At 38.3% G+C, this 27,014-nt stretch overlaps 1 protein-coding gene across 3 annotated transcripts in view; it reads left to right on the top strand.

The window, feature by feature from the left end:
- Window positions 1–27,014, top strand: part of LOC137256179 (ras-associated and pleckstrin homology domains-containing protein 1-like) — a 177,669-nt gene that overhangs the window by 120,258 nt on the left and 30,397 nt on the right. For 2 of the 3 annotated variants that reach the window (XM_067793886.1, XM_067793887.1), the window contains exons 3-4: window positions 16,509–16,614; window positions 24,841–25,298. In XM_067793886.1, coding sequence (XP_067649987.1) covers window positions 16,509–16,614; window positions 24,841–25,298 — 564 coding nt within the window. Of the gene's footprint in view, window positions 1–10,044; window positions 10,192–16,508; window positions 16,615–24,840; window positions 25,299–27,014 lie in introns of those variants that run through there. The other variant, XM_067793888.1, reaches the window with a different exon arrangement.

Genomic DNA, 27,014 nt, shown 5'->3' with positions numbered 1-27,014 from the left:
TCAGAATACCTGCACAGAAGAAGTGCACCAGACATGGTGTACTTTGAATTAATGTCAACTTTTGGAAACATTTACCAAGTATTCATTTATTACTGGGTACACTTTCAGTTTGTCTACCAAGGAATTCAGTTTGTAGATTGTCAGTACATCTTTGAGAGATGCTAGGACACCTTCTACAATGCCGGAGACCTACCCAGTGTTGCAGTGTGCAAATACGACAACCATGATAGGGCATGGGTGTAAGCCTCCCAGACCAATAGTTACAGAATGGCTGCAGAGATTATCAGCTTCAGGTCTTGTTGGAGTGACAGGAGTACACACATCTAGAGTTTATTGTTATGATCGATTGCCAAGGACAAAATGGAGAGAGGTCATTAAATGATACAACATGTCTATATTTGTATATTTTTTTCAAGTTCAAGGTCAGTACATTATTGTCATGAACTGACCCTATTACAAACAGTACCATATGATAATTATCATTTTCTCATGAATACTGCGTACTTGACAATACTCTTAGTATCATATTATCGTTATGCTCACAGTATTGATACTGCATGGACATCAATACTGGAGACTTTTAAAGCTTAATAATACTGCTACTTTCCAATAGTCATATATTGCATGTTATCAATACTTTTTTAAGTTATCAATACTGCATAGTCCCCTGCTGCTTGATCACACTGTCAGTATCAGGTAATTATAATAATAATTGTTATTATATAATTGTATGTAATTATAATAATCCAGTAATCAATAGCACAAAGACACGGCTTGTGTAACGGTCATCATGGTTTCAGACAGGATCTCCTCCCAAGGATGTTGACGTCATGATAAATGTGTTTATTTGTGATTTTGTGACTTCCTGGGGCAAAGATGGCCCAGACAAATAAGATACAGCAGTTTGGAGAGTTTTCTCCCCTGGTGTATCAGGATCCTATTGTGGGTTTGAATCCCTGATTCACAGTCAATATGGTCATTGATTTGTTGGCAGTAGACCCCTGTGCTCCTGGATTTTAGCCTAAGTGGCAAACATATTAATGTTAGGCCGTCGTCCTTCAACAAAACATGGACACTAGAGTTGGTTTTTCTACCTGTTTTCTTTTGCAGTATTAAAGAAATAGCTCAGGAGGAACCAAACCTGGAGTTTTGTCATAAACTACTGCTTTAACCAGTGTGCTATCCCATCTACTCTTCAAAAGTCCCTGTATGGCTGAATGTGATGTTTAAATTTATAAAAAATCTCAGACGCAAGTTGTTTTAGTGTAACAAGAAGATGTGCACCGGTCAGCCGGAATTCCTGACAAACAGTGTACCAGACAGTGGTTCTAACTGTGAAGTCTGCCTCAGCTGGGTGTAGATCTGGCCTGTTACAGACTTTGTTAACGACTTGATGTGAGTAACATGAAGGCTACTTACGTCACTATGTGAAGAGAGCCCGTGAACCATCTTCACCTCACAGACTCTTTTCCAATTTCCAGAGAATCAGTCTGAGCTCAAGACGGGTGATTGTATTGACGAAGTATACAAGTTATTCTAGGATGTAGTTATCCCAGAGCTACTTCATTCTAATGTTGTGAACAAGGTTCTACTGCTTAAAACTCAATCTCATTTTGGTGGTTAATGTTGGTATCTTGTCTGTTCAACTTGGAAAATTGTTGTTCGATATGTATTTTCATCGTATTGTTGTGTTTTACATCATTGCATATTCTTTTGTGGTATTTGTTGGTATTAATGGCATTTTACCAGCAAGTTGCTCTTTTCAGAAGATATAACTGCGTTTGTTACGATGCTGTGTTTTTCAACAGTGGCAGTGTTCTGTATTTCAGTGTGGCTCTTTCTTTTTCTTCAGTGTAATTTTCAGGTATTAATGATATTTGATCTCCAGGTTTGTCTCCAACTGTTTACTTTAGTGTCTTGTCTGTGACAATACAGACATGTCTGTCAAGACACAGTAATGGTGTGTGTTTACATGTGAGTTGCCTTTTTATATTTCAGTTAAAGTCAACCCCTTGTTCTTTAACTGTGTTTGTTCTACATTTTTAATTTCTAGAGGTTTGTGCTGTGATTAAGTATTGTTTATTGTTAAGTATTGTTTAAGCATTCTTCATTGTTAATTTCAAACCGAGTTTGACAAATTGAAACAACTGAAATTTTAACTCAGCTGCATTTTTTAAATAAAAAAGCCCATACACTTTAAGTAATATATTCAGAAAACTCAAATTTTCTACAATTTTTTAGGTTAATAACAGTTTCAGTTCATTCTGGGGAATGTATTTTCCCAAATTTGAGTAAAAACTCTCACTCAAGTCAAGTCGAACTTCAGGCTGTTTCGAGAAATCAATACCCGACCAAGACTTTCATTTTCTACAAGCCTTTTGACGAAATATGTTGTGAAATCATCCTCCATAAAAATGTTAAACGTAAAAAACATTTCAACTACCATAAAAATCATTGTATGACTAAGGCTGTATCCAGAGCATGACTCAAATCAAGAAGTCATGATGCCAAGTAATCTGAACAAGTGTATCCTGTCTAATCTGTTCAGCAAAGTGTATGCTGCAGTGAGGTAGCCTAGTGGTTACAGCCTTCGCCAAAGACATGGGTTCGCTTCCCCACATGGGTTCAAGGTGTGAAGCCCATTTTAGGTGTTCCCTGCTGTGATAATGCTGGAATATTGCTAAACGCAGTTTAGAACCTTACTGACTCACTCACTCGCTCAGTAAGGTTATAATTGGCATAACTGTCAGAATTGAGATTTCAAGTACAGAGCTGATCCTTGTATATTTTTCACTCTGTCTACGTATTATTACAGTTTTTATCATTTTCGACACAGATTCAGTGTTGTATTTAATTGAACTATGTCAAGTTAATTCACTCAGATCCTGACAGGGATTCACCTTATGATGTTGACTCAGAATTAAATAAAAACAGATGTGATAGAAGTGCAATCATCTGCTTATGGCGTTCATGTATAAAATATACTGAATGTAATTAAATGAAAACAAACATATAGTGTTATTAGTGTCAATGTTTTACTGGCAAGATCAGGATCATAATATCATAATGAAATTTCATGTTTTTCACCCATGTTTTTCCTTTCCTGTTACCAATTTCAGTTATTCAGTTATTCTTATTACTGTCTATAGCTCTTTAAAGGCTCCTTAAAAAGAACTCAAATTAAAAGTAAACATTTTTTTTATGTGTACTCAGATTTCCAGGAGCTGTATTTGGTGTAGACTTCTATAAGTGTGACTCATGCTGTTTGTAAAGATGTTTTGAAGCATGGACTGATGTCTGAATGATACGTCAAGGACAAGCAGCAGTGGGTCTCATTCTTGACGGAAGAATATTTTTATCAGAGTATGTTTTCCTGTATTGATCAGCGCTACTGCCAAGCATTGTCAGTTCGTCAGTCAAGTCTCACCTTTTTCCTGCTTATAGGAAACCAGTGGATGTAGAATTCACTCACTTGAATACCTGACTAGTTTCCATTTCCTCTTCAGCAGGTCTTATGTCTCACGACAGTTTATCTCCAGACTTGGAAATGGTACTAGAATTCATTTAAATTCAATCTGTTCACATCTTTTCCCCCTGGCTTTCCGATCCCAGGAAAAAATGCAGATTAAATCTTTCACATTTATTGGCTTGCTCCGAGTTTCACATGGTGAAGAAATGACAAACAGTGGCCATTTTCAGGGCAGGATGCCAACAGAGGTTCTCAACTGAGGAAACAAAAGAGACAAAGGCCTTTCCATGTTCTTGGGAAATCTGTGTGGAAGACTGTGGTTGTTGTTGCACCAAGAGAGAGCATATCTCTTTAAATCAGTGTGAAATAATAATGACTCCAAGATTGCACTGTTTTGACAATCACAAACGCATTCAAAGGCATAGACATTGTTGACTGAAAAACCAAACCTAAAACTCAAAAGACCATATACTGCAAATAGAAATATTGTAGAAGAAAATATATATTAAAATTGTGATCGTTGATTTTGAAATTTTGAAGGAAGTTAAGAGAAATGTGCCGTAGGTGTTTTGGTTGTATAGTGTCTATATAGAAAGTGGTTGCAGCTATGATCATTTTATCCTCACGAGGTTTTCAAGAGATACACCTCCTGTAACCTGACATGAAGGAAGTAAAAGACAAGAAGTACCAGGGATTAGACAGCAGAGAGAGGAATCTTGTTCAAATATGCATTCCAGGCAGGTCAAGGAGGATTTGAAGTCTAAATGCTCAAAATACTCACATTTCCTTCTTCGAGTCAAGTCATTTCAAATATGAGAATATAAATAATAGTCGCACCAAAAACATAGGTGCACATCTTAAACAATGAAAGTCGAGGGCTCTAACAGAGACAGATCTCATACAAACTGACATCCCCCACAAAATATGATCTGTAAATAATTAAAAGTAAAATGTTAACAAAAAGGTGACATTTCCTGCATGTAGTTTTATGAATCTTAGAATTAGGACAACTAGAACATGCGCTTTAGTGATGTAGAGACAATGATGTACTAGACATTCTGCAAGATAATGACTTCCTCGCTGCTGATTGTAGCCTCTGATGCTTGGACTTGACCCCGCCCATGCCATGTAACACATCTATACGCCTTCTAATCGACGTTCGCAATCAACTGATATGAAATGAATGTGATCAGTATTGATTCTAACCCTGTAGTAATAAAGCTCCTCCAGGCATGGCACCAACTACGCTGACCCAGATACGTCTGCTGGTACCCCTACCATTGCCACTATATTCCCAGGAATAGTGTTTTGGTCAGAAGTCCATTGGCACTGGTCTGTGGTGCAAGAAATTCAGATCATCAGATGATGTAGCTCCATGAAGTTGTGAAATGTACCAGATGAATACAAATGTCTTGACCTTTCCAACCAGACTCGCCTTGCAGGAAACAGCAAGAATGGAAGTTGGTAGTCATTCTTGGTCTAGCCTTTGTGTTTGTAGACATGGGTGAGGCAGGTTTGGTCTAGTACATTTGTTAGGTGTGGAAGACTCAGCAGAGTTAATAAACATGACGAAACACTCTCCACGTGCTTTAGAAGTGTTTGGTAAAAACAGGGGCAGTGGTATAATACCAACGAAGTTTTTTTGTGACATTCATGATCATTTAGGAATGTTCCCTGCAAGACCTTCCTTAAAGAAATCAAGGTATCAAGAAAATACTCTACAGTCTGAAGGGATCACCTTTAATGGGGCACGTCATGGACAAGGGCTCTTCTTTGATTGAAAAGAAGCTTGATCATTTGGATTTTAGCTGTCATTTTTTTGTTTCAAGTTTAATATTTGACTATATAAGATGACATTTGTGATAAGGTTCATTCAGATTAAATGCTGAAGGCTGAAGGCTTCTTTGGTACTTTGAAAAATCTTAGGAATAGTAGATATCTTTAAAAATGCATAATGAATCTATTACACTGATAAAATACTTATTTCCGGAACCCAGACCAGACTTAGGAACAGATGCTTTCTGACGATAAGGTTGCATCTTATGTAGTTGTTATATCTGACACTTTTGTCAGGTGTTAACGATGACACTCAGGTGTTCAATGATCTGACAGAGGTGAGGAGTTCCACTCCTAGATGTGTGTATGATGCTCTTACAGGTACTCCAGTAGGAGATATAACTCGTATCACATGGACTGTAGTCCAGTACCCTGTGTATGGTGATCAGATTTGAGGGAGGATATGCTTCCCTGAAGATGAGAGTGATGAGGTATCTTGGAGTAGTTGTCTGAGCTTATCCGAATCAGTTAGTGATGTCATCGAGATGATCTGGATGTGTGCCAGACATCATGCCAGGAAGACATAGGAATGGTGTAGATATTACATTTGAATGACGTTTTTGGATGATCATGGTAAAGCGTATCTCTGATACCTAGAAACAGGCGCACTAGGTTGTGTGTCATGACACAGATATTTTAGGGGAATTGATGTCACTGTTTGTGATACCTTGATATTTCTCATGATAGCTGATTACTTTTTCTCAGTATTTTTTTTTCTTTCTATATAACAAGGATAGATAGATAGAGTTGAAGTGAGTCATAGAAGTCAAAGAAAAAATCAAGCAGGTTGACAACTGTAGATTTTCTGTTAGGACATTTTTCAGTATCTGAGTGAGTGAGTGAGTAATGGTTTTATGCCACTTTTAGCAATATTACAGCAATATCATGGCAGGGGACACCAGAAATGGACTTCACACATTGTATTCACATGGGGAATCTACCTCAGCTGATCGAACTGATAAGCCAACACTTTAACCACTAGGCTACCCCACCACCCTTTCGGTATCGGAGTATGAACAAGCAGCAGGTATATCCTTGAACAGATCTCTTCAATATTTAGTATGTTTATATATCATTTACAGTATGTACAAAATTCTGATTTTCTGAGTGATCTCAGTTCAACAAGAGAACTGTGTAATGTGTTTTTAGATAATAAATGAATGCTGGCTTAACTTCCTGTGCTATATGTAATACCCTGAAGAAGAACACTTTGCTCTTTTATATTTCTGTATGCTGCCTTGAGAGATTAAGTACAGTAATACAAAACAATCAGCTCATCTTTATCTTCTATGTAGTGAACATTTTGTCATTATTGAAATTGCTAACATCAATAAGATGGAAGACTATTCTCCAAATGTTCTATCTGGTGTTCATTCATCAAATTGTGGGCCATCAGTCCCATGATGCAGATAATTTAGAAAAGTGCCAGGATGGATTTTTTCCAACATGTTGACATAATTACCTGTTGATTACTTGTTGAAGCAAGAGCTAGAGCTGCAACATGTGATTACTGTCAGTAATTGACCCTGTAAGGATTAGATCACAGTAATGACCTTAGCCGATTGCACCAGGTCATGCTTGCGGGGCTTCTTGGTGGGCAGGCTTTCATCAGTCAGGAGATGCACTGGGCAGTTATCCGCTTCCAGAAGCCTATTCTTTCTATGATTTGTTGGCACAGCTGGGTACAAAGTCATATTTTTCAAAATGTTTTACTTTTAGTGTTTTTGTTGTTTCTTTTTGCTGTGTTCAGTGTTTTTCTGTTTGTGGTCTGTTAATATTTGGGTCTGGTTCAGATAATCCAGTGGTTGACATCATGAGCATGTGTGATACGATGTGTGTCACCCCGTTAGAGAATCTGACCATCCGATCCCATTAGTTGCCAGTTTTGACAAGCATTGGTTGCTGAAAGACAATTTTAACCCGTGTAGTAAACAGTTTTATTTTCTTCTATGCAGTCTATTGATTATGCTAATAAGTGAAAAGATGTAAGAAACACGTCCAGCAGCTTAAAATGAGCTAGGCAATGGCAATACTTTTATTTTTGTAATGTAGCCAGGCTCAGTGACTATAGAGCATGTCGTTGTACCACTATAGCTCAGGCATCTTGCTTGATTATTACTTGTATGCACAGGATCAACGTCTCCTGACTGGAACATTGTGAGTTCAGCTTGAAATCACCCATACTTTATGCACTGTATGCTAGCCTCAGAATTTGTCCATTCTACAAATCTTGAAAGAAAAATATCAAATAAGATGTTCGAAAGTATATAGGCTGCGGGCTTCTTTCTAGAATAAAATAATGTCAGTTTAACAAATAAAACTCTTTATTTCTAGCTCTGAAATTTGATCTTAGTCAGCATAAAAATTCTGATACAGCCAGTTCTGTTTTTTTGTTTTGAGGTTTTAGGAAATGGGGATTATGTCATTGCACCATCTGTGGAAATAAGCGATGAAAACCACGCTTAACATGCGAGAGTTTGTTAGAGATCAAAGAATCACTGATACATGTATTGGTCTCAGTGAGAACCCCAAACCATTGAAGATGGCCTTGGAGATGAACGTGTTATGATCGATCTGCTCATATGTGATGTAGTTTGGCTGTCTCTGGTTATGGTAATTCGAATATTGTGTCTGAAATGTGGTCTGTGATGGGAGATATGGCATGTAAACTATATGCCACATGCATCCCTATTAGTCAGAAACTGATAACTTATCAGAAAATGCACTTTTTCTGTTTGGTAATAGAATACAGAGTCGATATGATGACTTGAGGGTGATTTCAATGCATGCATTATGTTATTGCTTTGTGTTGCTTCAGGCTGATCATAACATGAAAGCAGCGGTGGGGTAGCCTAGTGGTCAAGCGTTCCCTCATCACGCCTAAGACCCGGGTTCAATTCTCCACATGGGTACAATGAGTGAAGCCCATTTCTGGTGTCCCTGATCTGATGTTGCTGTAAACTTGTTAAAAGTGGCAAAGTTTCTCACTCACTCAGTGGGTTCAAAACTTCATTCTAAGAAAAGCAAGATATATGGATGTAACTAAATCACTATGAATAACACAATGTTTCAGAGTGTATACTTGCTCTTCCTGCAGGTGATGTATTTTTGCAGGCTCACCACCTGATGAAGGAGCAAACATACACTCCAAAACATCGTGTTATTCGCAATAAAGAAGTTGACATCCATAAATCTTGCTTTTCTTATCCATTCCATTTCTAAATGCCCTTCAAAGATGTAAAACTTCTGTGTGTTAATATTGTAGCAGTGTCTTTTTGTAAAGTCATCAGAATACTTTCCGAGAACATGAGATGAGATTGCCTATGCCCAGTTTTGACTGTGCTATCAGAATGTGTTTATGAATCACTATCAGCTAATGATGACACCAGGTGTTCGAATATCCCATCCCACTGGTGGTGCTGAGGAAGGAGGCATAGGATAAGTTAACCTCACTGTGTCACCAACACCTCTTTCATTTCACTTTGTTAAATACCCTCAAAACTATCCTAGTGTATCTCCTTAAGTTTCTGAAAAATATGTTCAGTTATTGGTTTATAACAGCTTATGTAGGTATATAGCAAAACACCGGAGTTTGTTGACTCATTACTGAGTTGTTTGATCCGAGAGCTTTTAGCTTTGACTTGCACAAGTCTCCCAGGTAAAAATTAATTTAAATGATAATTTCTAAAAAATAATAAATAATGGACAGGGATTATGTTTGCTTATCTAGACTTGCCTCTTTGAAGGAGAGAATTATGCAGATGCATCCATGAGCTCAGCATTCAGTACAGCCTACAGTTTGTATGATTGTAGATGACAGACAGAAAGTAGGATTAGTAGATAGTATGTGTTGTTGTGATAGTTGTATGTGACATGGCGTGAGCATGTTTCTTCTGTTTTCTTCTCGTTAGGACCTGAGGAGGTGATACAGGTCATGTATGTATGTCAGCCCACAAAAAACACACATCAGTGACTGTTTGAATAACTGCTGTGTCAGCTGGATTGTCACCTAGCTTTACTTTGTGATTCATTCTCAGTGTGAAACATGTTTAAGGGTACAGTGATTGCTGTGTATCCTTTGTAGAAAATCCTTGTTAAAGGGTATTCAAAATAGTGTCGTCTTTACAAATTTGAACAATTATCCTTCTTTAAGGATATTCATGATATGGGCTTCTTTACAAATATGGACAATTGTACTTGTTAAAGGATATATAACTTATTGTCTTCTTTTTTATCATGAACAATTGTCCTTGTAAAAATGTGGACCATATTTTTATTGTTGAAGAATGTTTACAGTATTGTCCTTGTGGAGGAATATGGACCATATTGCACCGGAAAAGTCATAATGATGTCTTTGTTAGAGGACATTCTCAATATGGTTCTTGGGCACATACATGTTCCATATTGTCCTAGAATATTGAGGAATATTCACATATTGTCCATTCGACAAGATGTTCTCAAACTGCACTTGTAAGCAGATATACAGTACTGCCTTACTGACAAGATATTCACATTATTGCTCTTGTACGGATATGAACAATAATGTCCCAGGCAGCGACTGCCAGTAGATGGTGTCACTGAGCCACAGAGGAAACAGCCTCTTCAGTGGCCTATGCTCTCTGACCTGGCAAAAGCAGTTCCTCAGTTTCAGGAACGCAGGTCAAAGGTTATGAGGTCAGCATTGAGGTTAGAGGCTTGAGAATGGGGATCATTGTCAGAAAGTATTGTGGAGTGTATTTATAGTGTAGTAGGTGTTCCTCACTGTTGTTCATTCATGGATGCGATCAAAGATTGGAAGACAGGGATGGAACAGTGTTGCAGACAGCTGGTAGAGAATGTCTCTATGCAGGATTAGGCTGCATCTGGTGTTTCCAGAATAGAAAGATGTAAGTATAATGAGACTCAGATTATTCATACGTGTCAGTGTTAGAGGAAAAATATGACATCTTGCCATTCTTTTCTTGGTGCCTAATTTCAACAGGCAAACATTTCCACTTTTGACATTTGTGGAATATTTGTGGAATATTTGTAGATTGTGAACTGTGGATCTGTTGAGGGAGATGAGTCTTGAGAGGAGTAATGTTTTTTACAGAGGCAGTGTGGGGTGCTCCTTGGACCCACTGTAGAGATCCACGACACACACTGTGATTTTGGTTGTGTTATGTAAAGATGGTTCATTTTCAGTAAGACTTGCTATGAATTTTAGCCTGAAACTAAGCCAGAATAATTGATTGCACTAGAAATTCTTCGAAATGTAAAAAACATTTATGAAGAATTGTATGTGTAGACAAAAACATATTTTCAGTGATTCAATAAATTTTCTTCAAAGAGAGACAAGAAGGAAATGTGGTGCTGATAATTTGGAAATCTGGAGGTATGTGAAATTAAAGCTTCACTCTTGATAAATATCATATTGTCTTTCTCAGAATCCATCATGATTTTAAGAATTTACTTGACTATTAATTCTATGGACAAACTACAAATTTTGACCCTTAAAAGTACTACCTGCAACACTTGGGGGTTTGCATCTTTGTGTCATAATCCACTCATGAAGTTGAAGGAGCCTCTTTATTCATGTAGTTAAAATTTGTGTGTCTAAGTGCCCTTCTTGATTCAGTAGAGTTCATTTGTAACAGTTCAGGTATTCTGTAGCTACATTTGAGTAGTATAAATTCCCTTGAAGTTCAGACATTTTCCATAAATCAATTCTGGAAGGGCAGTATCCTCTCGGTCCTTAGATCAGTAATGTGCGATGTTGTAGATATTTCACTTTTCACAACAAGTCAAATGTTTTGTGTCGATACTCTTCACCTAAATCCAACAATGGAAATAGCAGATAGTAAACCCAGTTATGGAAAACAAAAAAATATTATTCAGTTTCTAGTTGCACAGTGTTTACAAATATTTGTTTGTATGATATGCCAACAGGGAGCCATAAATATTAATAGTTTGAGATTAATTATTTCATGTGAAATGCTATATGGGTATAAAAATAGCTGCTATTATTTGGACTAACGACACTTAAAGCCTCTGTAATAAATGGAGAAGAATGCTGGTTTACTGTAACACACTTCCAATTTCAATAACTGTGGGCACTATGAAGTAACTTTGTTTGTATAAAGTACACACTTCCTTAGGGACATGTGGTGGTCAATACCCAATTGATTCTGTCTCCAACATGGGATTGCGTTTGTTACAGTTGAGTGATTTATGGTTTGTGCCAAGCGGTCTGATTCATTGGCAATAGCGATCAATTATGATTGGTTGTAGTGGACAGGGCAGTCTCCTAGTTAAGGTGCTGGCTGTACAGTGACAGTGGCTACATTGTAGGTGTACTGATTGTGTTTGGGTCTGATATTTTGTCTTAGACTGATAATGATCTGACTGACTAATCTAGGGCTGAAAATGTGTCTAGGTCTGATAATGTGTCTTAGACTGGCAATGTATCTAGGGCAATGTATCTAGAGCTGAAAATGTGTCTAGGTCTGATATTGTGTCTTAGACTGGCAATGTATCTAGAGCTGAAAATGTGTCTAGGTCTGATATTGTGTCTTAGACTGGCAATGTATCTAGAGCTGAAAATGTGTCTAGGTCTGATATTGTGTCTTAGACTGGCAATGTATCTAGGGCTGAAAATGTGTCTAGGTCTGATAATGTGTCTTAGACTGGCAATGTATCTAGGGCTGAAAATGTGTCTAGGTCTGATAATGTGTCTTAGACTGGCAATGTATCTAAAGCTGAAAATGTGTCTAGGTCTGATAATGTGCCTTAGACTGGCAATGTATCTAGGGCTGAAAATGTGTCTAGGTCTGATAATGTGCCTTAGACTGGCAATGTATCTAGGGCTGAAAATGTGTCTAGGTCTGATAATGTGCCTTAGACTGGCAATGTATCTAGGGCTGAAAATGTGTCTAGGTCTGATAATGTGCCTTAGACTGGCAATGTATCTAGAGCTGAAAATGTGTCTAGGTCTGATATTGTGTCTTAGACTGGCAATGTATCTAGAGCTGAAAATGTGTCTAGGTCTGATATTGTGTCTTAGACTGGCAATGTATCTAGAGCTGAAAATGTGTCTAGGTCTGATAATGTGTCTTAGACTGGCAATGTATCTAGAGCTGAAAATGTGTCTAGGTCTGATAATGTGCCTTAGACTGGCAATGTATCTAGAGCTGAAAATGTGTCTAGGTCTGATATTGTGTCTTAGACTGGCAATGTATCTAGAGCTGAAAATGTGTCTAGGTCTGATAATGTGTCTTAGACTGGCAATGTATCTAGAGCTGAAAATGTGTCTAGGTCTGATAATGTGTCTTAGACTGGCAATGTATTTCGGATTGATAATGTATCTCTGAATGATAATGTCTTTAGGACTGTTAACGTATCTAGGACAGCTGATGCATCTGAGATGTATGTATCTGGAACACAGAGACAGTTTTCAAAATTTGGAGTTTGTCATCATTCCAAAGGTATACCACTACAAAGTGAAGGTTTGATTAACTGGCCTTGACAGTTCATTACAATCTGAAGGACTAAGGTTTCTTGTTATGTCTTTCTTCACCACATATAGGTGCAAAATTGCTATTGCAGCATTATGCAACATTTACTCATTCACTTTACATCTTTTGATTAGTACATTAGTAATAATGGAGAAAACATAATTGTATGGTATAGTATTTATTTTGGTTATTGGTAAAGGAAGATACATATTTGACAGTCTACCATGTATACTGTTTTTGTAGGCATTGGTGATACATTCAAGATAAGAACTATTTCCAATTAAAATATCTTTATAGATGTACAACTTCTTTTCATAGCTTAGAGTAACTGTTTTATGTCGTTGATACAGCAAATGTGGTTGTTCATGAGAACAGGAAGGGTTGTGACATTCTTCATGGAGATTGGTCCATGTGTCTGAGGGTGTAGGTTGTCAATATGGAGTATTGCTTTACAAAGGTGTGTTCCACACTTTGTCCTGTTGTTATGACTGTTTGTTATAAATTGATTTTCCTACCTGTATGGAAATAATAATATTTGTTCATCTTTTCCGGGGTTCTGTAGTGTTGTACGAGATATTTAGTCATGTAGTTCAATTTGTTCTATTGTATGTAGAAGCTTCTTTCATGTATAAAAATGTAGAGTTAAACATTTTAAATAATGTTAAATTAGTTTGGGGAAGATAAGTTTTTGTTATGACTGACATGTATGGCTCATAAAATCTTAACTGTCTTTGTTATGCAAACTTACTACAACCCTCCCACTTCCAGTTTAAATGCCAAAAATACAGATGTGCCAATGTAGAAAATATGTTCATTTCTTCTTATGATTGTATCAGAATCCTGTGGCGTTATTGCATATTTTTTTTATACAATAATACCACAAGGCCTTGAGAAAATGGAAGTACAACTGATTGTAATTTCCAGCTCAGCTCTATGACAAATTCTGATGGTTATATTTACTTAAGGCCTAGGAGAACAGTATATATGATTGAAATGCTAAGTCGTCATGTCAGGTGATGTTTTATTGGGAAATATAGATTTTCAGATGCTGATTTTATGGTCTGTTCATTCACCTGAGGCAATACAATATCTCACATAGTGCACATAATCCCTGAAAAACAATTTCCCCCAAAACACATCTGCTGGAATCATGGAAATATGTCTTGTCAGTACTGATTCACTTTAGATTCTCTTGTGGTTCTGTCACTTGATAATCACAATCTTATATTTATGGTGGACGGTGGGATAGCCTCATGGTTTAAAGTGATCACTTGTCATGCTGTAGATCTGGGTTCAATTCCCCCAATGGGTGCTATGTATGAAGCTCAATTTGAATGTCCCGCACCGTTTTATTGCTGGAATGTTGCTAAAAGTGGTGTAAAACTGAAGAAAAAGCACCCCGAAATTACATTTTTCAAAATGTTTCTATCTTTGTTATAAATTTTCATGTAAATGTTGCCTCTTATACATGTATGGTTGTGTAGATCTAAGCACTGGCAGTGTAGTGATTCACAGTCAGTGGAATGCTTGAATTCTACCAGGAAATAACAAGCATCACATCCTCCTGATGCGGCTTACTCTCTCACTGGGTTCTTTCAAGCTGGATCTATATATACACCTGTGGTTTACTGGCAACATGCTCAGGGGACTTTTTGTCATTTCAGCAACCTCTGTTGGAAATTCTTAAATATCATGACTAAAGCTGAAAAGTACCTTAATGAGAGTTCTGATGCCAGTTGGTCATTGACTAGAAAGTAAACAAATATGAAATCCTGTGTACATACTACGACTCTCCAGAAGATCTGACTCTCATGAAGATCTGACACTCATGAAGATCTGACACTCATAAAGATCCAGGATATAAGTGATATTCAGCAACTCGTGCTTGTTGTGAAAGGTGACTTATGGGTCCAAGAGGTCAGGTTCACTGACTTTGTTAACACATGTCTTGTATACCATTTGCTTAGATTGATGCTCATGCTGTCAATCACTGGATTGTCTGATCCAGACTTGATTATTTACACCATATTGCTGGAATATCACTGAATGTGGTGTTAGACAACAAACCATCAAACCAACCAGAGCAGCAGAAGCAAGCAAAACATGTTAGAGTGTCTGAATAGATGCCAGAGCACCTGAAACAAGCTATACATGTTAGAGTGTCTGAATAGATGCTAGAGCACCTGATACAAGCAATACATGTCAGTGTGTCTGAATAGATGCCAGAGCACCTGAAACAAGCAATACATGTCAGAGTGATTACACGATGCCATTTAGAAAGTGGTCAAATGCAACATATGTCATATTTGGGATTTCACTTTCTTAGTAGAGGCGATTAGGTGCCTGACTCTGAGGGTGCGGGTTCGAATCCCGGATGGGACTCAACCAAAAAAAGTACTAGAATTTGTACTTTACTAAGAAAGTGAAATCCCAAATATGACATATGTTGCACATGTCAGAGTGTCTGAATAGATCCAAGAGCACTTGATACAAGCAATACATGTCAGAGAGTCTGAATAGATCCAAGAGCACCTGAAACAAGCAATACATGTCAGAGATTCTGAATAGATCCAAGAGCACCTGAAACAAGCAAAATGTCAGAGTGTCTGAATAGAACAAGTAAAGTGCTTCGGAAACCTGCCATAACACTTTTACTGTTTCATTGACCAGAGATCTGTCAAGTACATTGTTCAAATAGCCTGCAGGCCATGAAGTATGTTGTCCAGTAGAGGTGTCTACATTTTACATTATCAGCTAGACATTTCCAATGATAAAACAGATCATTAATTTGTTTTGTCCTTCTCCTCATTCTCCCAGCATCAACAGGAACAGCATACACATGCTTCGCTGCTTCCTTCCAACACCCTCCTCCTCAAAGAGTTGGCATTGATCCTTCATGTTTATGGCGCCGATAATTTCGTTTCTTTGATGAATGTTTGTTCTAATTAGGCTCTAACAAAAAAATATATCCTTTGTAGTATCAAAGGTCAACAGTCAGGTTTTGAATTATTATTTTGTGTTAAATGGGAACACTTGGTAAAAAATATGGTATCTATTACCTTGCAGTTTGATATTAGTGTTAATTAAAAGGGGCAACAGCGCTATTGGCTAAATATAGACATAATCCATGTACACCCAAGAAACCATTACAGCTGTCCTGAGGTTGTTTGTAACTGCTGTCTTACTTGATGGTCTGTTTCTGTGTGAGAGGAATGAGATATTGTTGTGTGATCTTCTGAGGGAAATGTTAGGGAGATAAATATTACAGAAAATCTGATATGATGATAGTTCAACTGTCCTGGCTCCAAGAATGGTGGGGAACTTCCCGACATGGTTAGATGTGTGAAGCGCATTCTGGTGTCCCCTAACATGGTATTACTGGAATACTGCTGAAAATGACATAAAACCATATGCACTCACTCACTCTAGGTTCATGTGCTTGAGACTTGACATCACATCTTACTTCAAGCTGTAATGATATTGCCCTGAAGACTCTTACAGATGAGATCAAATTGTTCACACCTGAGATGCCCCAATTATCTTGACCATTAGTAAAATGAGGCAGGTCATCCAGACTAAAGTGGTAACGCGATTGCACTGAGCGAGGCAGTAGTGTCAAGCCCAGTTTACTCACTTATGATGACTAAATGAAGATAATGATTTGTGTTGTGTTTATGAGAAGATTGTAAACTGAATGCTTTTATTTCCAGAATGTGGACTCTGATGGCACAGGGACTGTGCGGCGCCGAAACAAGACAATAGTCACTCCCAAGATGGCCATGGAGAGCTTCCGGTTCTCCTTCCTTAACTCGGAGGGTGAGTAAATCTTCCATGAACCATTTGGACCAGTAATTCTTTTTTTCAAGGACCAATTGGACCTACGCTCCATCTTCCAAGGACCAAATAGACCCTTTGTTCAATTTTTCGGTGACTGTGTGGACCAGTACTCCATCCTCCAAGGACCAAACAGACCTTTTGTTCAATTTTCCTGTGACTGTCTTGACCAGTAATCCATTCTCGAAGGACCATTTGGACCTGTATTCTATTGTTTAGGGACCATTTTTCAGTTATAACTCAGTCTCATTTACTTGTTTCCATGGAGGTACTAGTTTCTTGTTTCCTTTCTGTCCATGAAACAATAGCTACTTCTCCAACAAACTATCACTTAGTCTCTGAACATATATAATTTTCATAGGAACAAACCCATATAAAATGAAAAGGAGGCTCAGGGAGACCAGAGATTCAGAACGTGAGGAAATCTTGCTTCATTTAGGGCTTTAGCATTGCAGGGAAGGGTTTGGCAGTATGGGAAATAATGTAGTGCAGGGACTGTGAGACAGGCTACTTTTACTGCAGACTCGTAGAGTTCGTGTATAACCCAGTTGGGGTGTCTGTAGTTTGGTTCTACCATCATGCAGAATATCCATGTCTCACTGTAAGCAATGTCGCTTGTCTTGCTACCTTGCTTCCTCACTCAGTCACTCGCTCACTCACTCACTCGCTCACTCACTCACAGGGGTGCAACTACCTTTTAAAAGGTTGGGCAGATCCTCAATACTATCTGAATATAAAACTTTGGAACTTACTGGGCTTACACAAAACATTTGGCTTGCTACATGCGTGACTGACTGACTGACTGACTGGTCCACTCAAATTCACTGGTGACGTAAGCCTTATTCAACTTAACTCACTCACTCAGGCATTTTTTCTCACTCGCTCCAGATGCTGTTAATGTATGTTACAAGGATATTCTACACTCCACCAGTGGGAGACAGGCAGTCTGTTTTTTGTGAACTTTTTATGAGGTCTGGATCAGGTTTTCTGCAACATCTGTTTAGAAACTGAAATATCTTGACAAATTCCCTCCTGCAATATAGAAGACAGGTTAGTCTTGTCTAATGTAAGACACAGTATCGGTGTGGAACAGTAATCATGGTTTTTGTTACATATTAGAAAGAAGATGAATATACTTTGAGATATTGAAATCCCCAAGGTTGGACTGTTATCACTGTGACCTTTCACCTGAAACTTGCATCAGAAGCCATCTTGCCATGCTGTAGTTAAAATATCAGTGGAATATTTATGATAAAGTTCAAGAGTTCTGTAGGAATTGGTAGGTAGTGGACAAATCACTTTTATCTGTTGATTTTGAAAAAAGGTTTTATTTGAATGTGTTTTGTTGAAGGTACTTATAGGAGACAGGCCATACTACACAACTGTTTTATAATGGAAATTATTCTATAGCGTATCATTTCTTGATTTATTACATGTTTTGATCATTTTATGTATAAATTTCATTATGGAAGAACTGGGTTTTTTATTGCTTACGAATGTTTTTTTGGAATTACAAGGATCAGAGTAAGCAAGTGATTTTTATGTTATCCATTCTTGAAACAGTTCACAATGATAGTAGTGCATCTCTGTTTTACATACAGTTGAACGTTTCTGGTAATTGCCAATTGTCTGTAAGTATTGCTGCAGACATGTTTCTCATGTGGTCACTGACTTGGCCATGTTGATGCTGTCTGTGACTGAAGTGTTGGTCTCTGACAGAAGCATCGACAGATTATTTGGACCTGGCTTTACAGATAAACAAACCTGATTTCCCACTATCTGGCTGTCCAACAATTTTGGCAGGTCTGTTGCTTATCTGACTTGATTTAGTATTGTTTGTGGCAATTTACAATTGTCCACTGATTGCAAGTTTCTGTTCCCTGGCTGCGACTTGACCAGCCAGAGTCCTCCTATTGTCTTGATTGAACGGATGTGAGCTGACTGTCTAGATGGTTAATTGGGGCTTGTTTATTTTGACTGTAGCATTGGATTAACTTGTTTGGGGATATTCAAGATTTGCAACCCACTTTGGAAAATAGAAATACCCAAATATGAAAGCGTTAAAATAAGTCATCTGTGAAGAAATCCTGAAAATATTTAACATCTCGTTCACGCAAATGTCATAGCATATATTATTATCTTTGTAGACTTAATACAAATTTTGTTTTAAAATAATATTTTTAGTATATCAATATTTCTCGAAGCAGTCATCAAAATCATTTCTCAGGTCTGTTTTAAATTTATGAAATGGCAGGATAAGATCTAAAAACTTTGAGCATTTGATTTCTTCTTTTGAACTATTTTGATAAATATGTAACAGAAATGCAACAAAAATGATGTTCTGGTTGTGATTCACCACTTTCAGTTTCAATACAGATGAAAACAGGGCTGTAACCCTCTAAAATTTAGGAAAAAAATGTGTTCCAGAAATATTTTATGAGCAACCTAACATGTGTAGAACGTTAAAGAAAAAGAGCTTGAGACACAGATCAACGATACCAGTGGTGACAGCATCTTTCTTCATGACAGTCTTTTCTCAATGACGCTACCACCAAACTTAAAGCTTTGTTAGGTTGGTGTCTTTGTTGGTTGTCTGAAGGAACTCCTGCTGATTGTTCATAAGACTGGCAGTCTGTACCTGGGTTGAGGTGTATAACAACAGTAAACCCTTTGAAACATCATGGAACTCTGTAAATTGATATGACTGTGATATTTAATGCTGTCAAAGGAATGTTGGATATCAAAGGGTGTTTGAAATTTTGAAAGGTTTGTCTTAGAATGAAAATAGGAAGGTGTGCTTTCATTTGACAATATCAGCATGTATATATCACATATTTGATCAGCCCAGAATTACAATATGAAATTATAGTTGTCACTGTAATTTTAAACATCATATTTGGGTGTCACTTCTAATTTCATGCTCTACTTACCAGTATTTCATGTATCATGGTGGCAGGTAAATAATTGACCAGACGAACCAGTGATTGATACCAACTGCTATGTCCTGTAATGATGGGGTAATAAAACAGGTCGAGTTGTGACACAATGAACCAGGTCAGCAACCACTAATTCATTGTACAACTAGCTAAAGCTGCTGTGGGCAGTTCTAGCCAGAATATTTGATAATTCCCAGGGGGCAAAGGGGTAGTCTTGTGGTTAAAGCATTTGCTCTTCCCGCTGAAGACCAACCTTCGATTCCTAACATGGACACAAAGTGTGATAACCATTTCTGGTGTCCCCTGTTGAGATATTGCCAAAATTGTCATATTACCCAACTCACTCACTCACTGATAGTTCCCTTAACAAAGCTGCCATTATGGTAAGAGTGTTGAATGTCTTTTGTCTTTTCTCAAAAATCACTGTACTTTGTACTTCTATATGTGTGATATATATTGGCAAGAAGAGAAAAAGGTGTCTTGTTTTAAACAGACAAAGCACAAGTACACTTTGTTCAAGAGAACACCAGGTTTAATGAAATCTTTTCTTCACCATGAGAAGTTAAGTAGCTTACAAATACACATTTTTTTATCATGGGTAAAGGAAATGAAAGAGTTTGGGGGAAACAGTGAACATGTGCCGAGTAATTGCCTCACTTCCTGTCTGAGGCTCCTTCACCTCCAGGGGGCGCTGCAATATGTATTTGTTATATACCTAACGGATGCTTGTCAGAGTGTGCCCTGTGTTTGATAGTCAAGGTGTTCAGGGGGCAGACTGAGGAAAAGATTGGGGCTTAAAGGACTCAGGTATGTCAATCATATGTGGTACCTATAGTTGAGTTGACTGTTGGATATACAGTTTGACAGGTTTTCTAGTCTTTTTACTGATCTTCTTCTATTGTTTCTCATGGATGTTTTGTACCTGCAGAGGGAATGAACATCAGTGAGCAGGTATTTATCTAAACAATAGAGGCTAAGCACATCCAAATCTCTTGCAAATGTCAGTAAGAAATCCCAAATGGAATCTAAACTTTCTTGTTTATGTTGTTATAGTTACAGCTAATGTTTGGTTTTGTGGAAGTGAATTTAGTTCACGGACAACAGGACCAGTGAAAAGGAAAGGATGTTCTGCTTTGTTGTTCATTGTTGTGTTCAGTTCAGTAAAGGACAGTATTAGATTCCTCTGAATGCAGGAAAGTTGAAATGTATAGACTTGAACAAAATGATTTTATTGACTGCCCCCTGCATTTAGTTTGGAATCATGGGTGTATTCCAGCTGAAATCAAATGTCCATGTCAAGAGGAGCAGTTCCAATTATAGCATGTTGCATCCATATCTATATCCTCATTTAGTCTCTGATGTTCAATGATATGAACCTGTTGTTGTGGTGTGGGTGGCGCAAGTGGCTCTGGTAACGTTTCGAGGTTTTTAACACCTTACCTGTGCTTCAGAAAAGTGGTTAATGTCAATACTGTCTTTCCTTGAACATGAAGTTGACTTGTCATGATGTAACTGTCATACTGTTGTAAGTGACTGACTGACTGACTCACTGACTCACTGACTGACTGACTGACTCACTCACTCATGAGCATATCATTGATATGACATCCACAGTGAGGATCAACTGATTACACGGGGATTATGATAACTTCTGTTTACAAATTATCACCTTTTGTACAATATTTTTGAACTCTATAAAGTGGCAAGGTGGGTTTATGATTTCTATTGGTATCGTGTTGATATAGGTATTAGGTATCTGGAGTTGTTATGCAAACATATGGCGCCATTTTCATGGTAGCAATCTCACAGTCATATTTGAATCTTGGTTCTCTTTTCGTTAATGCAGTGTTGTAATGGGGAATATCAGTAGGTTGGACTTCATATTATGAGAGAATGTAGGCTGTGGCCTTTGTCAGCCAATGGGTGGCACCAATATTTTCCCTGTAAACCATTTGTTGGCACCAGATTTCAACATATCAGCCATTTGCTGGCACCAGACTTCACTCTATCAGCCATTGACTGCCACCAAATTTTCAACCTATTAGCCATTGGTTGGCACCAAACTTCAAGCCTTCAACCACTAGTTGACAAAAGACTTTGCTCTATCAACCACTGGTTAGCATCAGATTTCTAGCTGTCAGCCATTGGTTAGTACCTGACTTCTAGCTATCAGTCATTGGTTGACAGAAGACTTCACTCTATCAACCACTGGTTAGAACCAGACTTCCAGCTATCAGCCATTGGTTAGACTTCCAGCTATAGAACACTGGTTGGCAAAGGACATCACGTCATGTACCAAGGGTTAGCCTCAGGTTTCACACCGTATTGATCTAAGTATATTTGGAGCATAGGAATTACATCATTCATAATAGCTTGATCACACTATGGATACGAGTAGTGGGACTGATTCTTACAACTGAAGAAGATGTGTCGGTTTGCTCTGAAGGTTGTAGTTTTGCTCATTATATCGTTCACTAGTTTCGCCCAAACTTGATAATGTACAAGCTCCTGTGATATAACATTACAGACTGCTGACCTCTCACTCATCCATACACCCACTAAAACCATCCTCACCAGATCATCGGAAACTTGAGAGTAATTGGAGGAATGTTTGATTCCAAGTTTTTTGTTTGGAGACAATGACAGGCTGCAACAAAAGCAGATGGCTCTCATAAGCTGCATTTTCACAAATCACTGCCAAATTCCAGGGTGTTCCAGGGACCGTATCTGAGGTCTTTTAAGCTGAGGGTTGATCCATAAATTGGATCAGCCCCTCAAGGCATGGCGAGTTCTTCCAGTTAAACAAAGAAATATTGACTGAAATGTTAGTTGTGTAAAAGATCCTAGCAGCATTCTTCTACAACTGCATCAAATTGTGCCTTGAGCTCAGAAAACAGTGTCATTGCTTGGGATTATATTTTTCAGTGCTGGTTATTTTTGTCTTTTTTAATTTATCGGAATCATGTATGTATAACTCATTTCGTTTTTTATCTGACTGTGATTGAATAGGCAATTTTTTCACACCGTAATAAGAATTCTGGTTAAAATTCTTCAAAGGAATGCAATAAAAATGTTAATTTCAAGAATCCCGGAAATTCCATCATGTTTACTATGTAGGTGCATAGTGAAATAGGGCTGCCAAGTGTTTTGACATGGGAGAGGGTTGAAGCATATTGCATTGGGATAAGGCAGCTGGAAAAGAAATTGGATAGGTTCACTGGCTTATATAACCCAAGGCCAGCAGTAGAGAGCTTAATTGGTTCTTCTAGGGTTGGACCTTACTGCAAGGACATCATGGCAGAACCAGGCTTTTTGTTTTAGAGCCTTGTCGTTAGATTCAGCAGTGTCCCTGTTGGTGTATGGCACTGGACAATTTCTGACAGATGTTTATCTTAAAGCTTGCTAATCTCTTAGACTTGTTATTGGCCCGAGTCCTATGACGTCAGAGAAAGAAGTTTTTACCATCACTGGTGAAATCGACAGAATTGGACGTTTGGTGTTATGGATTTTTCAATATCTGTGGAGCGGCTCCCTTCTATTGGGCGCTGTGAATGTGCTTCGTAAATCAATAGTTACGCTTGGGTGTGCTGTGGAAACAACCACAGGATATATGCAGAGGGATTCTACCAAATGTGCTTTCTGTGAAGAATTTCCACATTTCTCGACTGACGTAGTGAAACAGGGAGGTCTGCACTGACTGTGGTACCAGGTGAAGTAAACATGGGAAGTTTAGACATGTATTTGTTTTAAGTGAAGCTGCCAAGAACTATGCATCGAATGGATACTTAGACCAACTCCCACTGGAGAAGTAGACGTCATCACTTGGCAGAGAATCAGCTGACTCGTTTGTGAGGTTATAGCTCTAACGGGATTGAGATCTTTAGAATATATGCTACCATACTGTCAGGGAGGGATTGAGAGTCTGGTGTGTGCTTTCGCAGGCTGGATTGTTCGTATGTTCCAAGGAAACCTTTGACGTTACCTTTGAATCTGTGTTCACTGTAAGTAACAAAGACTCATAGTCGTTTTCCATTTTACCATGGTAAGCGATTACTTTCATCTCCAAAGACTAATCTCTGCTGGTTTTTGTAGATGATTGTGTGATGTTTTCAAGCTTGTCTTTGAAATTCTGTTTAGGTTATTTACTGTTTGAGGTCTTGTTACATCTCATCTTGGTGAATTAAGTACTTGGTGATTGACTGTTTGAAGTTGGATATTGAAAAACAGAAAGAAAATGGATTTCAGAAAACTTCATGAAAAGATACCATCTCATCAGATGATTATGTGTAAGTTTCTTATAAACAGTTGCTCTTTGTGAAACAGTGCAGACAGAGAAAACCATCTGATTTCGAAAATGTTACAAATGTAAGCGTATTCCAAGGTTTTGCATTCATAAGGTATAGCTGGAAACATCAGAGTGGTTTTATTGCTGGTTGGGGTATGCGAGACCATAGCATGATAGGAACTGCTGATCAGGATAATTTGATTGGATGATTACTCTGCCAGCGGTGAGTATGGCATGAATTTATATGGCATGGTACTTAAAAAATTGGCATTGAAGTAGGGAGGTTCTGAGGTTGATTCTGTAACCAGTACCAAGACTGTCAGGAAATAGGAGTCTTGAGTTGATTTAAGGAGATTTCAGGTTTCCCTCTGTAACAGTTTTGGCTTGTCCATATGGTCTTCACACTTACTGTATATGTTCATCAATAGTGCTTTGAGAGAAAAAAAGAACAACAACCAGCATGCCAAGATGTAAGTACTTGAGTAAAAAGCAGGCGTAAGGTCTCCAGTGCATTTTGATGACATTTCACTGATTTGTTACATGCTTGTATTTCTGTATTCTTTGCTCTTTGTAGTATGTTAAACTTTATTGAATGTTTATCACATTTCAGATTGTTACAGTTTTGAATTTGCCTCTCTGTTGCCGGACATACTCCAGCAAGAGCTTCAGTTTTATTCTGTTTTGTCATTGAAAATGTCTCCCATGGCCATGTCAGAAGGAAGTGGTCTTCAGTTGATTTAGTTTGTTAAGTGAACTTAGCCCCCCTAGCTGCACCAGGATCCAAGTATCAGTGGATTGAATTATACAGTCATCATGACCATATGGCGATCTGTCACTTGTTTTGTGTGGTATACATTTTGTTTATCTAAGCATTATTTTGAGCAATTCTTCTCACATTGTGCCATGATAAAACTGAAGCACACATATATATATATATATTATTCCAATGAATCTCCATCTTATGCAGTTCCTCTCTCACTGTTACAGAGAACCAGGATGTCAACTTTGATGCAATTCTGGGAGAACTTTGTGAGCTGGAAACACAGCTAAATACAACTCAAACCGAGCTCTCACGTAGCCTGGGTGGATACCCAGCTGAGATGGTCAATGAACATCAGCCACACGAAAAGAAAGATGGAGGTGGTGGAGGAGGAGGTGGAAGTGGTGGTGGGAGTGATATGATTCAGGCGGAGCTTGACGCCCTTGCAGCCGAGATCACACAAGGATTGGGATACCGCAACAATGTATACAATGGGCAAACAGTGGATACCACTTATGATACAGGTGAAACAGACTCTGCTTTCTCGGACAATGCCTCGTTGCCATCTTCCGAATCCTTTACTTCCATGGTAACGGTGTCGTCTTCTGCGGATACAACGTCTTCGTCTTCCGGAGATACTTGCAGTACTAGTAGTGCTATGTCAGCAGCAACACTTCAAGGAGAGGTAAGCTTTATGATAATATTTTTAATGATTTGTGATGTTATTATTATGTTTGCTTGAGGTTGTGTTTGTAGCTTCCACAGTATGTAACAGGGGTTTGCAGAGGCTTGACTTCAGTTCGTGACAGGAGTTTGCTTCTGCTATATATTTTGCCTCCTATTTGTAACAGGAGCTTGCTTGAGTTTATGCATGTTGAGTTAGTGACAACGTTTGCTTCATGCTTCCAGTGGGTGGCATGAGTTTGCTTCAAACCATGTTTGTTGCAGGAATTTGAGCTTATGCATGTTGCCTTCAGTTAGTGATGGGAGTTTGCTTGTTGCATACAGTTAGTGACGGGAGTTTGCTTGTTGCCTCCACTTATAGACAGGAGTTTGCTACTTGCCTCCAGTTAGTGACAGGAGTTTGCTTGTTGCCTCCAGTTAGTGATGGGAGTTTATTTGAAACTATGTTTAATGCCTCAGCTTAGTGACAGAAGTTTGCTTGCTGCATACAGTTACTGATGGGAGTCTTTAGTTAGTGACAGGGGTTTGCTTGTTTGCTACAGTTAGTGACAGGAGTTTGCTTGTGGCCTAGAGTTAGTGACAGGAGTTTGCTTGTGGCCTAGAGTTAGTGACAGGAGTTTGCTTGTTGCATACAGTTAGTGATGGGAGTCTTTAGTTAGTGACAGGAGTTTGCTTGTGGCCTAGAGTTAGTGACAGGGGTTTGCTTGTTGGCTACAGTTAGTGACAGGAGTTTGCTTGTTGCCTCCAGTTAGTAATGGGAGTTTATATGAAACCATGTTTGATGCCTCCACTTAGTGACTGGAGTTTGTTTGATGCCTCCACTTAGTGACAGGAGTTTGTTTGTTGTCTCCAGTTAGTAGTGACAGGAGTTTGTTTGAAACTATGTTTAATGCCTCAACTGACAGAAGTTTGCTTGGTGCATACAGTTACTGATGGGAGTCTTTAGTTAGTGACAGGAGTTTGCTTGTTTGCTACAGTTAGTGACAGGAGTTTGCTTGTTGCCTAGAGTTAGTGACATGAGTTTGCTTGTTGCATACAGTTAGTGTTGGGAGTCTTTAGTTAGTGACAGGAGTTTCCTTGTTAGCTGCAGTTAGTGACATGAGTTTGTTTGTGGCCTAGAGTTAGTGACAGGAGTTTGCTTGTTGGCTACAGTTAGTGACAGGAGTTTGTTTGTGGCCTAGAGTTAGTGACAGAAGTTTGCTTGTTGGCTACAGTTAGTGATGGGAGTTTGTTTGTGGTCTAGAGTTAAAGACAGGAGTTTGTTAGATGCCTCCAGTTAGTGACAGAAGTTTGCTTGTTGGCTTCAGTTAGTGATGGGAATTTGCTTGTGGCCTAGAGTTAGTGACAGGGGTTTGCTTCTTGCCTACAGTTAGTGACAGGAGTCTGTTTACTGTTATGTTTTTTCCTCCTTTCTTGATGACTTTATTTGCTGGTTGTGTACATTATTTTGTAATCTCTTCATTAGATCAGATCAATTTAGGGACAAGATCTTAATTCTCAGATGTAAAGAAGGAAGCAAAGAGGGTACATCTTGAAGAAGAAGTTAAGAAAGTACAGTGACATTGACATTTCACAGGAAATGTTTTCTTTTCATGCAGAAAATAACATAGGTGAAGAAAATATAAAGTATAGAGAAAACACTTAACTTTGAGTGAGTTTGGTTTTTACTTTTGTTTTATTTTTATCTATGTGTTATACCTTTACATGGAAGAACACC

This window comes from Haliotis asinina, chromosome 11 (assembly GCF_037392515.1).
Source record: "Haliotis asinina isolate JCU_RB_2024 chromosome 11, JCU_Hal_asi_v2, whole genome shotgun sequence".
In the NCBI taxonomy this organism is placed as follows: domain Eukaryota; kingdom Metazoa; phylum Mollusca; class Gastropoda; order Lepetellida; family Haliotidae; genus Haliotis; species Haliotis asinina.
Note: the sequence above shows the minus strand (reverse complement) of the source record. Positions and strands in the feature narration are given on the sequence as shown.